This window comes from Fonsecaea monophora, assembly GCF_001642475.1.
Source record: "Fonsecaea monophora strain CBS 269.37 chromosome Unknown Scaff23, whole genome shotgun sequence".
Classification (NCBI taxonomy): domain Eukaryota; kingdom Fungi; phylum Ascomycota; class Eurotiomycetes; order Chaetothyriales; family Herpotrichiellaceae; genus Fonsecaea; species Fonsecaea monophora.
The window spans coordinates 6200-19112 of record NW_019173954.1 but is presented as its reverse complement, the minus strand read 5'-3'; the positions used below and the strand labels follow the sequence as shown (position 1 = coordinate 19112).

The 12913-nt window shown below is 52.8% G+C and overlaps 4 protein-coding genes across 4 annotated transcripts; 3 read left to right on the top strand and 1 right to left on the bottom strand.

Annotated features, from left to right (window-relative positions):
• Window positions 1-273: 273 nt before the first annotated feature.
• On the top strand, window positions 274-1230 carry AYO21_04181 (hypothetical protein; the record flags this gene model as incomplete). The annotated part of the gene is made up of 1 exon (XM_022654154.1): window positions 274-1230. The coding sequence occupies one exon, from the start codon at window positions 274-276 to the stop codon at window positions 1228-1230; it is 957 nt and encodes a 318-aa protein (XP_022513431.1).
• Window positions 1231-1560: 330 nt separating this feature from the next.
• Window positions 1561-3962, bottom strand: AYO21_04180 (hypothetical protein; the record flags this gene model as incomplete). Its single annotated transcript, XM_022654153.1, has 2 exons — window positions 1561-2707; window positions 2743-3962. 2 exons carry the CDS (start codon window positions 3960-3962, stop codon window positions 1561-1563), a joined length of 2367 nt encoding a protein of 788 aa, XP_022513430.1.
• A 2582-nt stretch (window positions 3963-6544) lies between these two features.
• Window positions 6545-8803, top strand: AYO21_04179 (hypothetical protein; the record flags this gene model as incomplete). The annotated part of the gene is made up of 2 exons (XM_022654152.1): window positions 6545-7163; window positions 7218-8803. 2 exons carry the CDS (start codon window positions 6545-6547, stop codon window positions 8801-8803), a joined length of 2205 nt encoding a protein of 734 aa, XP_022513429.1.
• Window positions 8804-9248: 445 nt separating this feature from the next.
• On the top strand, window positions 9249-12300 carry AYO21_04178 (hypothetical protein; the record flags this gene model as incomplete). Its single annotated transcript, XM_022654151.1, has 3 exons — window positions 9249-9338; window positions 9397-10335; window positions 10387-12300. 3 exons carry the CDS (start codon window positions 9249-9251, stop codon window positions 12298-12300), a joined length of 2943 nt encoding a protein of 980 aa, XP_022513428.1.
• Window positions 12301-12913: the final 613 nt, after the last annotated feature.

Sequence of the window (12913 nt, the reverse complement as noted above, 5' to 3'; positions counted from 1 at the left end):
TAGCGATTGGGATTGACTGCCTGGCGACACCTGTTGAAGGATATGGAGAGTCTGTGAACTGATAGTCAAATGCGGGACTGGAAGACCGCAGGACGCCACAGCCCGACGTCATCGCCTGCTTGTCAGTGGCAGCCACACCCTTCTTAGTAACTCAACAACAAAGGCACACATAATCCATATGCAGCTGGAACTGTGCCTGGTGTACAGCTCCTGTGGTGCATATATTTCGTCCCTGTCTTCTTCCTCCCTCCGGCGTCTTTCACACCCTCCAAGATGCGTCCCATCATCGCAATTCCCGTAACCCTCCTCCTTGTCACTCGCGCCTACACTCGGCGATCCCTCACACCGCTGGGCATCGTGACCGCAGCACTTACCGCAACGATCCACGCCCTTCATCCGTCTGCCCTCCCGTTCACTTTACTTTGCACATTTTTCCTGCTCGGCACGACGGCCACAAAAGTGAAACATGACGTGAAAGCCACGTTGACAGTGTCAAGTAGTGGAGCTTCAGGCGGAGAAGGGCCTCGCACGAGTCTGCAGGTGGTTGCGAACAGCGGGTGCGCAAGTGCGCTGTGCTTATTGCATGTTTCGCTATTTGGAGTAGACACGAGCGAGGGCGCAGAATGTTTTGGTGGTAGCCGACAGAGCAGCAACACGTTTGCTGACCTGTTGCTGATGGGGATAATGGCCAACTATGCTGCGGTGGCTGCCGACACTCTGTCTAGCGAGCTGGGAATTCTCTCCAAATCCCAACCAGTGCTCATCACGAACCCGCTGCGAGTTGTCCCACGAGGTACCAACGGCGGGGTGACTCTTGCTGGACTTTTGGCCGGTGTGGGAGGCAGCGCTGCCATTGCTGCTACGAGTGTGGCACTCCTGGGCTTTTGTGCCGGATCACCTTTTGACGCCCTCACTCTGTTCGCGTTATTGACAGGGCTCGGAACGATTGGCACGCTTCTCGACTCTCTCTTGGGAGCACTGCTGCAAGCCTCGGTCATCGATCGGCGGTCTGGAAAGATCGTTGAAGGACCCGGCGGCCTCAAGGTGCTTACGAGGCCCAAGACGCCCCCTGCACATGTGCAAGGGCATGGCCGAAAGTCCAGCGGTGAAGAGAGCAGCAGGTTGATCAACTCTGGAAACGACATCTTGGATAACAACCAAATCAACCTCCTCATGGCTTCTATCATGAGTGTATCTGGGATGATAGCAGGAGATCTTTTGTGCAGATGAAACCATGATTCAAGTGGAAGATGGAAATGATATTGCAACTTGCCACATAAATTGTGCGTTTGTGGTGGTTTTCCACCATTCAGTCCGTACACAGACACTATTACCATATTTCTCTTCCAAACGTATCCGCCTTATTCATCTCCCCAAAGGGCTCTTCACTGGAGCAACTCCAATCAATCAGATCGTCAATGTATTGCGGGTATCATGATCGTCCCAAAGTCCAAGGTCAAACAAATTCCACCATATCCCAGCCATTATTAGGCACTAGACTTTTCCATTTCCAATGTATCAAAAATCTAAAACTCCATCGTATCACGTCATATCGGGTGTTCAAATAACAAGCCATCCCAAAGACAGAACAAATAGACAGCATCGCAGACTGGCTGGTAAAGTCCTGGATAGTGCGTCGTTGGCGACATCTGCAGACTGTGTCGGAGATGTAGTCGCGGATGCGGTTTTTGACTCGGTGGTCGATTTGTGTGACGAGGTTGTTTGTGGAACAATCGTGGTCGAGTCGAGGCCGATTCCCCCGGGACCAAATGACACCGACACATGTTCCGAACCGATGGTTGTAGTCACCTGGGGAGCGTTGGATCCAATGCGGTAAGTAGTGCCACTGACAACGGCTTCACTACCGTCGACCGAGAAAGTCAATCCTTCAGCGGTGTAGACAACAAAGGGAGAGCCAGTCGGCCCGCCAGGAGTCAACGTAGTGCTTGCCAGTCCAACGCCACCAGGGCCGAGCGATACCGACACATGTTGCGACCCAATGGTCGTAGTGAGCTGGGGAGCGTTCGACCCAATGCGATATGTGGTGCCCCCAACAATAGCCTCAGTACCAGCGATAGAGAAGGTCAGACCTTCTACAGTGTAGACAGTAAACGGCGTCGCACCACCAGGCGCCACAATAGTGCCGGGCAATCCCACGCCAGCAGAGCCGATGGAGATCCTGGTTCCATCAACGGTGACGGTCGTAGCTGGCGCACCCTGCCCGACCCTGTACGTTGTTCCAGAGATAATCGCGACCGTTGGCCCGACGGTGAGAGTGAGACCGCCAAATGCGGTAGTAATCGTACCCGTTGGAACTGGCGTTACAATCTGCTCATGTGGAAGCTGTGATATTGTTATGGTCGTCGAAGGAGCTATTATCTTGGAGGGCTCCACAGTAAACACAGCACCAGATGCTTGCACAGTGGTGGGGACCGAATTGGGAATCGCGACGGTCTGACTCCCAATGACCACGCTAAAAGGCTGTACAATGATCGGGACACCGTTGACAGTGGTGGTCAAGGGAGCGGCTCCAGAGGCACGACTAGTCGGCGAGGCAGTCGCAAAGGGCGAGTTGAGGATAGAAGCAATGATGTTGCCCAATCGTGTAGTTGTTGGAGCTTCGACAATCAAACTTCCGCCAGTCGGAGCACTGATTGATGGGAAACTACCTCCATTATTTGTTGCGGGAGTGACGGGTGCGTTGTTGCTGGAAGGGGAGTTTCCACCGCCCCCATTGTTGACAGTGTTTTGTCCACTATCACCACTATTGCTGTCACCGTTATTGCTCCGCTGGGGGGAGGGGTGGGATTCTGCGAGGGGAAATTGAAGTTGATGTCGATAGAAGTGGTTGGCGGGGCCACCACGGGAACCGGGGTCTTCTTTGTGACGACGACAGTACTGGTATAGTCGACACTCGAGTAGACAGCCGATGAAGCTAGCGAAGCGGACACCAATGGTGGTTGAGTACTCGCAAGGGCAGGGGTTTCTCCTGGCACCACGGGCGCAGAGGATTCGGGAGCAAAAAACGGATTATTGGTAGCAAATTGAGGAATAGTCGATGGGCCTGGAATGTTCGACTCTGTTTTACTCCGGTCCTCCCCGCTGGCGGACGATGCAGGGTTATATGACGCAGCAATGGGCATGATCGTTGCTTGACAGGCAGGCAAAGGCGTGATTAAAGTCGGTGTCTCGGTCATGGACGCATTGCTGGCTGTCATCGTCACGTTGAAGCCTTCGGTGACTGTGACGTAGACCGTGGGCGGAACGGAGCCAAAGTAAGTGACTGAGCCAGTGCAAGTTGGGGATGTCGTCGAGGCATTTGTAGTACTGCCGAGATCTATACTCAGGCTCGAGTTCGTGAAAGGTCGTGTGAAAGATGGTAGTGGTGGAGGGGTTTTGAGAACGGGCGGCGCAGGTCCATTGATAGGAGTAACAATGTTGCTGGAGGAAGAAATGGTTGATGTATCAACTGATGTGGTAGCTGTTGTTTCGGGAGGGGTCGATGGACCAAAAATGGGTGGAGGACTGAGTGTAGCGATTGTCAATGAACTGGGACTCGAGCCGCGAGGGTCTTGGACTGGCGGAGGATTGACTGGAACGATTGTGCTTGTGCTGGTAACAGTGGGTGGAAGGTTAGGAGGAAAGCTGAACGGGGCGATTGTAGCAGAGCTCGGGTTCGTATCGGCGATACTGAGAGGCGACGTAGACTCCGGTACAGCGATTGTTGGCTCAGTAGACAAGGTCGTCTCACTGAGAACGGGATTAGATGTACTCGGCGAAGCGATCGTGGTGACCTCTGGTCTGAGGTCTAGCTGGGGCGACGTGGTATTGGAATAAACGATGTCTCTGCGCATGAACCTGAGGGGCAGTCTCTTGTCCAAGCTCAAGGCCAAACTCAGATCCAAGTTCAGTGCACTAGAGAGCGCAACATATAGACAAACGAGCGACCACAGGGTATACATCTCGTCTTCAGAGAATAGTGTCCTTCTCTTGCGTCGGAACCCCAGATTTCAAGCGAGTGTTGGGTCCAAAATTGTATAAGAACGAACGACTGTGCGATTAAGCATTCGATGAGAGGTCCTTCAATTCCTCATGATAGCAAAAGGCGTGTGATTAGTGCTGGCAAGTTGTCCTCCTTGCGATCCACGTGTCCCAGGTCGATCGTGGACGTGGAGTGATAGCGAACGTCGGGGATTCGCAAGGCATGAAGAGATATATTCGTAGATGGTTCAGGGTCACGACAGGACGCAGGTACAAGGGCCGGTTCTCGACTCCTGTCCCCCGGCAGACGAGGAAGCAGTGACTTGTTGTGGTTCAAAACGAAGGACAGGGCCAGACGAAATGGAAGTGGACGTCTGGATTGATGCGCATAGAGTTTTGCGGTTCTGCGGAAGTAGTGGTCGGAAGAGAGGCGGAGATGGACAGACTCGACAGGGGGTGGTCAAAGTGACAGGGCTTTTCAGCCAGTCACTTACAGCCTTGAGCAGTTCGAGGGGCCCTGGTTCCCAGCATGTTCCAGGCTTTGAGAACTGGCAGACCAGGTTTTGTAATCGCCATCTTGCGGCTTTGGCTGGCTGGAGACCCCATCAAATGTGGTGGTGGAGGACTGGTTGCCGACCAGCTGTCAGGTCAACACACGCGGTCAGTGCTGCAAGGGCACCACAAGATTGGTTGGAGCTTTGGATTGACCTGCAGCCACTGTCGCGAGATATCAGTGGCTGTGGTGGCCATTGTGAGTCCATTGGGTGCCTATCAATGGAGACGCGAAAGCACCAAAGGGGTCACCCGCAGCTACCGTGAAGCCCGGCAAGGGGAATTTTCTTAGCTAAAAAGTCTCCTAGGTAGTACCTCCTCAAGGGCCAAGGCCCCAGGCCCCGCCAGTAGGTGCGCCGTCGACGCCATCACCATCATCTGTCCGAATGTCTTGCACGAAAGAACCGTGTTCAGGCTGCTCACTGGTTGTAACATGGCTTGTCTCCAAACCATCTTCATCTCCCTGCTTACTGTGTGCGAGGGGTTACGAGTTACAATTGTTCTCTCGGCTTTACGAGTACGAGGACTTCATCGTGGTGGTTCCTATTCCGCCCGCACAATCTACCGTGCATGATGATGGTCAAACTCAAACTGTCCAGTCCCTGCACATCATCTCATCCACGCATCCCTGACTTGAGACGCGCCACGGTCCCATCAGATACTGATATACGAGAAGGATTTCCCTCTCGCTCTGCTTGTACTCTTGTCTCGTCAAAATACTCTCAAAGAAGTGAGCACATGTCACACTGCTTTCAATAAACCTCCTGAGCCAGGGATCTGGTCTTCGGCGTGTGGAGACCAGAAGCAATGTGCCACATGTTCCGAGGAATTCATGTCCGGCTCCACCTGTCTGCCTTGTGGTATCAGAATCAATCATTTTCCTCGTGTTTGCGGATGCAGGTCCAGCCCAAAACGTCGCACCAGACCCTTTCGTGTGGGACACATGACATGCCCACGATGAGGCTCTCTTTCATTTCAGAAATAACGCCAGGTCGCCGATGCAGTCCGCCGTTCAGACATCCCCGAGAGACAGGCTGTGTGTGACTAGATGTCTGCGACAGTCGACGTCTGTTGGGACAGTCGCGATGGCACAAACACCTAGTACCGTAGAGGGAAAGTTGCACATTCTATCTCGGATGATGCAGGGCCAAGCAAGTTTCAAGCGGGAGAATTGGGGCTCTTTCTCTTCGATCGGTTCGCTCCGACATTGAGTTGAACTCTCAAGCTCGCGGGAGGCATTATTTCTGGCAAAGCCACTTCGCGCGCCTGGTGACAGACATCGCTCTTGGTAGGGGTTCCCATCAATCGCAAGTGCCGTGCAGATTTCTCGAGGTGCCAAGTCCCATCATCTTGGGCCTAACCCATCGTCTTGGACTGCTTGTGTCGAGTTGCACCTCGCATGGGTGGGGAGACGCAGCTGTGAAATCGGAAACAGCCCATTGGCACAACAGTAGAATGTCGTTCCCATCAATCTCTCATAAACGAAGAGAAACAAGATCCCAAGCCTATGTCCGTGTAATTGTACTCTCGAGGAAGTGGATGGAATGCCCTCTGGGAACTTCTGGCAGGAGAGGAGAGAGGGGAAAATGGTGCTGCGCATCGTGATTCGTTGTGGTGGGAGGAGCTACTGCCTAGCACCCTAGTTCCTGGTTGTCGCACATGGTTGGTTGATGCCCGGGACTCTCCTCTCCTGCTTTAGGGCTGGTCTCAAAAAAGTCGCCCTTCGAGACCTTCCCCGTGGCTAGGCTTAACTTGTAGACATTGGGAGCTGCTGTTCTCTTGTCACCTGTGAATGAGACATTTTGTCCACCTCGTCGTGGTGTCGCCGACGTCCTCTCGTTTTTAGTTGCAGTCGACATCAGTCTCGTTAGCAGTTCGCCTCAGTGCCAACTTGTGCCACCTGGTCGCAGCCCCTCGTTTAGATCTCCAAGCACAATTGACCTGCAGACCGCGCCCCTGGACCAAGCATCAAGCTATGAAGACCTTTCGAACTCGTTGAATTCCAAGCACGATGCGCTCTTCAGATTACGACCGCTTGCGGCCTTGCTCATGGTCATGTCGTCGCGATATCCTCATTATCTTCAGTCTCATACTATCACTTGGCTCTGTTGAAGCCTCAGAACCGATTCCGATTGTTGCGACAACAAGTACTGATTTCTTCGGCTACGATGGCCTGTGGTCTGCCATCAGTATACGAGTGGGATCGCCCGAACAATATCTGTCTGTATTCCCGAGCACACTGAGTCAGGAGACGTGGGTAGTAGGTCCTGCTGGCTGCGATGGCACCTCAATCTGTGAGAATAAAAGAGGAGGGTTGTTTTCGGCAAACGAATCGTCTTCTTTCAATGCTCGAGGCTTTTTCGAGCTCAACTTCAACCCTGAGCTGGGAGGCACCGGATATGGATATTATGGCTTGGACACTCTCTCCCTCAACGATGCGATCTCGGTCCCTGATCAAATCATCTCCGTGGTCAATGCTACAGAATATTGGGTCGGAACTTTGGGACTAGGGGTTCAACAGACCAGGTTCAACGGTTCTGAAGACATCTCACCACTCTTATCGAGTCTAATCCAGAAGCGCAATGATATCCCGAGCCGCAGTTATGGCTACACTGCAGGGGCAGCCTACCGTATGTACTCTTTGTCAGCCCTATCCCAAGCGCAGTTTGCTAATGCCATTCCAGGTCTGAAAAGTGTTCCAGCCTCGTTAACGCTTGGAGGCATTGATGCGAATCGATTCGTGCCGAATAACATGAGCTTCACGCTAAGCCAGGACTACTCACCGATTGTTGCCATCAATTCGATTTCGCTTTCATCAGGGGCCGAATCTTTACCGTCTAATTGGGATTCCAACCCCCAAACTCTTCTGGATATATCTCAAGCCGACTTGTTCACCATTGACTCGTCAACTCCATTCCTATGGCTCCCCGAACCAGCGTGCGACGCTTTCGCAAATGCGCTCAACTTGACTTACGACGACACTTTACAACTTTACCTTTTCCCAGACGATAATTCATCATCACCCAGCGCTCTCAGTGCGTGGAATTTGACTTTCACATTCACATTGAGCAATCTGCCAGGCTCGTCCGACGGGATTGAACTTACGCTACCGTACGATGCGTTCAATCTTCAGCTGACATACCCGTTTCCAAATCTGGACGCAAACTTCACCTCTCCTCCCACCAACTATTTTCCCCTACGCAAAGCAGCCAATTCCACACAATATACCATCGGTCGAGCCTTCCTTCAAGAGACCTATCTTACTGTTGACTACGAACGCAACAACTTCTCAATCTCCCAGGCCGTGTTTACATTGGATGCCGTAAGCAATGTCAACCTCCTAGCAATCTCTCGACCCGAAGGCAGCACGTGGCCAGGACCCCCGGGAAGCGGATTGTCGACGGGCGCCAAAATAGGCATTGGGATTGGAGCTGGAATAGGAGCATTGCTTGCATTGGGAGTGGCTTTGTGGTTCTGTTTCCGGAAGAGGGATGAATCAGGAAACTCTGGCACGGAGAAGGAGAAGCGACGGTCATTCCTTAGTCGCCTGCAGAAGCATCCCGACTCAAAGACCTCTGTTTCTGAATTGCTAGGCGACAAACGCCAACCAACCGAGGTTCCTGCAGATCCGTCCGTTAGCCGGTTCGAACTCGCAGCCAGCACGCCAATCGAAATGCCGGCTGGCCCTGTCTCTCCGAGTTTCTTCGAGAGCAATGAAGCCCCCCGGGGATCAGCGCTTATGAGGAACGATCCCAGAAGACCGGCAGAGCTCGAACAGCAGCACTCGGCAAACAAGGCGGCTGAAGCAGCAGCGAGCGAGAGATCTGGGTCACCGGTGCCCCCGTATTCACCAGCGGAGGTCAACCATCGCTTCAGCAACAGTGTCAGCCCGTACAGTGTCAGGCACAGCCGTGCGTTTGGAACTGTGTCCTCCGGGGACCAGGGTATTAGCCCAGTGGGTGCCAGCCACGATGGTCATTCGCGACAATCCAGCAATACCAATAGCAGGAGCATGTCCAGTCCAATATCACCAGAACTTACATCAAGATCTCAAGCACAACTACTGCCTGGAGGAAGTACCAGCCCGGCAACGAGCACGAGCCGTGGCAGCCTTTTGGTACCACAGCTGAACGGACGTCCTCCATCACGCTCACCCAGTTCTGGAAGCAGATTTGTCGAGGAAGGGCTGACCACCGTGACGGAAGAACGCCCCCCTGGTCCACCTGTGCGATCGAACACCCCGGCTGACAGATTCAGCTGGGAGCAGTGAAACTCGCAACAGGTGGAAGGACTGATGACCTTGTAATGACCCGAGATGCTTGTCACGATATCACTTTTATTCTACTGAGCCACGGATTATTCCAGCTGGTAAAAAGAAAAGTACTGTACAGTACTGGACAGGATACCAGTCTCACATGTACCTAGATAATATGTAAAGCAATTATTTAAGCCCTCAGTATCGAGTAGAATTTGTGCTGAAGAGTGCAAACCCAGCGTGTGGACGCAGCCAGCCCGTCCATGAGGCTGCGCTTGTTGCTTCTCCATCTCGACGTCACCTCCGCAACACCAAACACTTAATGGAACAAGCACCACCAGGCATTTTCTCGTCTCACCATCAGCACAATGAGTAACATGTTTTGACTACCCTGACCGGCCCGTCTCTCCCTGACATGGATTTGTGCGTTTTGCTAGACCGGTCTTTGAGGTGAGGAGTTATGGCGCTCACCAGCTGGAAAGCTTTCCCGTTCTTCGAGGTCTCCCAGATTCCTGTTCCTGCAGATGAAGATGGTTCATATGTCTTCGACGTACGTTCTTGCCCGTCGCATAGACTTGCAGTGACCTTATGGCTGATCTCGACTCCAGAACGACGTCGTGTCACTGACGACCGGCGCGGATTCCTTGTACCTTGGTACTTCGGCCGGATCAGTTCGCATCCTTTCCCGCGCATTGAAGATTGTGCGCACCTTTCAAGCTTCGGACGCGCCCGATGCTTCAGTCACGCACCTCAGGCATGTGCCCAACACTCCGTTCCTTGTTACCATTTCAGAGAACCTCTCGTCGGAACCCTCCTTGAAAGTGTGGGCGTTGGACAAGATCGAGAAAAAGACGGGGGCTCCGAGATGTCTTTGTACAATCAGTGTGCAGAATGGCAGGCGGCAATTTCCAGCGTCGGCACTGGTGGTTCTGGACGACTTGACGCAGGTGGCCGTGGGGTTTGCCAATGGATCCGTCACGGTCATTCGGGGGGACTTTATACACGATCGGGGGACCAAGCAAAGGACCGTCTTTGAATCGGAAGACCCCATCACCTGCTTGGAGGTCCGTCAAGGCGCGACAAAGGTCCTATACATTGCAAACACAGCCAAGATCTGCAGCCTGGTTATATCCGGCAAAGGCCAGGGTCAACCGGTGCGCACCGTCGACAATCGAGGTTGCAACGTTGGATGTATGACACAAGACCACGAGACCGGAGACATTGTGGTCGCGCGAGAAGATGCCATCTACTACTACGGCCCCAACGGTCGTGGGCCCAGCTATGCCTTTGAGGGCCCAAAGAAAATCGTCAAGATTTACAAGGAGTATGTTGGCGTTGTGTGTCCGCCGCGCGTGGCACAGATGTCCAAGTCCAAAACATTTCGAAGGCTGGGGGGAGAGGAGATTGACGAGCTATTCAGCAGCTCGTCCTTCACACTATTAGACACCGATCTCAAATACCTTGCTCACTCGGAATCATTGCCCGCTCCGGTCAAAGAGGTCTTCGTTGAATGGAACGAACTCTTTCTGCTGACCGTGGATGGAAAGGTCCGTTTTTCAAGCTTGCTGGTTGAGTCGTTATGCTGATATTTAGAATAGCTTTATCGATATCAGGAGAAGACGCTGCAGCAGAAGCTCGAGATTCTATATCAGCGAAACCTCTATATCTACGCCATCAACTTGGCTCAAAAGTTGGGTGCCGACAAAACACAACAGAACATCATCTTCAGAAAGTATGGGGACTATCTGTACCAAAAAGGCGACTACGATACGGCGATGCAGCAGTATTTGAGAGCCATCGACAACACCGAGCCTTCACAAGTCATCCGGCGATTTCTCGACACGCAAAGAATTCACAACTTGATCGACTATCTCGAGGAACTCCATGACCACGACCGAGCAACGGCAGACCACACGACTCTGCTGCTAAACTGCTATGCAAAGCTCAAGGACACAGATAAGCTGGACGCTTTCATCCGCACTCCGGGGACGGCCAAGTTTGACATTGAAACGGCCATTGCTATGTGTCGACAAGGCGGGTATTTTGACCAGGCAGCTTACCTTGCGACTAAGCATGGTGAAAATGAATTGGTGATCGACATATTGGTGGAAGACTCAAAGAAGTACGCGGAAGCCTTGCAATACATCTGGCGGCTGGAACCTGACGCAGCATATCCCGTGTTGATGAAATATGCCCGCAGTCTCCTCGAACACTGCCCTGAAGAAACGACCAAGCTGTTTGTGGAATACTACACTGGGAAATATACACCCAAGAAGGATGTCCCCGCGGTGTCCGATGTCCAGGCTCAGACAGGAGGTGGTGCATTCCAAAGTCTCTCAGCTCTCTGGAGTGTACCGTTCATGAATCGGTCTGCCAGTACTGATGCAGCGCCGGCAGCAGAGGAAAAGCCCGAGCACGACGAAGCAGGGTCCAGTGGCGATGTCGAGCAAGCTCCGACGTACACGAAACCGCGTCCGCGCAGCGCCTTTTCCTCGTTCCTTGCCCACCCCTCAGAGTTTATCACCTTCTTGGAGGCGCTGATTCTGCAGGAAAACCTCTCAAAAGAAGACAAATCGGACTTGTCGACCACTTTGTTCGAGATGTATCTCGAGGCCGCAAACACTGCAACAGGCTCGGCAGAGAAGGAGAAATGGCAAGTCAAAGCAACCAGTTTAGTCGCCGACAACAAGACCGCATCATTGGATTCGTCCACGATTGACACCTCAAATGTCTTGCTCTTGTCATCACTTTCCAAATTTCCAGCTGGCACGACATTAGTACGAGAACGGGAAAATTTGTACGCCGACATATTTCGGTCGTTCACATCGGCCAAGGACACCTCTGGCGCTATATCTGCACTCAGGAAATACGGATCCAAGGATGAATCGCTCTATCCACTTGCACTTGGCTATTTCTCCTCATGCGAAGAGGTCCTCAACGCACCTGGAGTACGAGAAGAGCTCCAATCTGTGCTCCGCAAGATTGACAGGGAAAATCTCATGGCCCCGCTCCAAGTAGTAAAAGTCCTGTCGCAAGGGGGCTCAGTCACGATGGGAATGGTCAAGGGCTACCTTTCGGACAACATCTCTCGTGAGCGAAAGGAGATCCAGGCTAACCGACGATTGATCGACTCTTACCGAACTGAAACTGCATCCAAAAAAGCAGAACTGGCGGATCTGAGTACGAAGCCGGTCGTATTCCAAGCGCGGCGGTGCTCGTCGTGTAATCGAAACCTCACTTTACCCACGGTACATTTTATGTGCAAGCACTCGTTCCATCAAGAGTGCTTGAACAAGCCGGGAATTGGCATGGATGAAAATGACAGTAAGGTGGAGTGTCCCCTTTGCAAACCTGGAAACGATACCATTCGGGCAATCCGGCGACAGCAAGTTGAAAGCACGGAGCAGCACGAATTATTCCAGGCGGCGTTGGCAAGAAGTAACAACCGATTCGGAACGGTCAGCGAGTTCTTCGGACGTGGAGTCATGGGGACGGGTCCAGCGGCAGACTGATAGTGTGATCAATATTCATGAGCCTGCAGGAATCAGACACAGCCTGGATGTTCAGCGTCACCGAAGACAGGGCGACGAGCATATATAACAAATACCTGAGTGCAGAGGACTCTGACCTGCAGGAAGTGGAGCACGAGCCGGAAATATCAGCCAAGGCCACCAAGGCATTGGAGGAGGATCGAGAGTCAGAAATCGTTGCACTTTTGTGCGATCGGAAAGCTCAAATCCGACCCCTGTCTGACCGTCTGAGACCAGCTTTCAGCCGCATCAAGCGCGACCGCGGTGGGATGCGTCCACAGCTGCTCGGTCCGATATATGTGTGAGATCAGTGGGCAAATGGCCTCTTGTAATCAATCCATTTCTCTCGTTTAGTGGACGGTGTGCATTAGCAGAGATTGAGGTTTCTATTTGTAGGTCTTAGGGCTGGACGGAAGTGTGGGCATGCGAGACTAAGGACTCGGTAGGTGGCTGGACAAGGACAGGGCAAGCTTGTACGGCGGGGAGGGAGCTGGCGGGGAGGACGAGGCGTGAATGAGGGGTTGAGCGATGATGAAGTCAATTGCCTCAGTCGTAGGAGTTGAAAAGATTGAGCCCATCGACATCAATCAATATG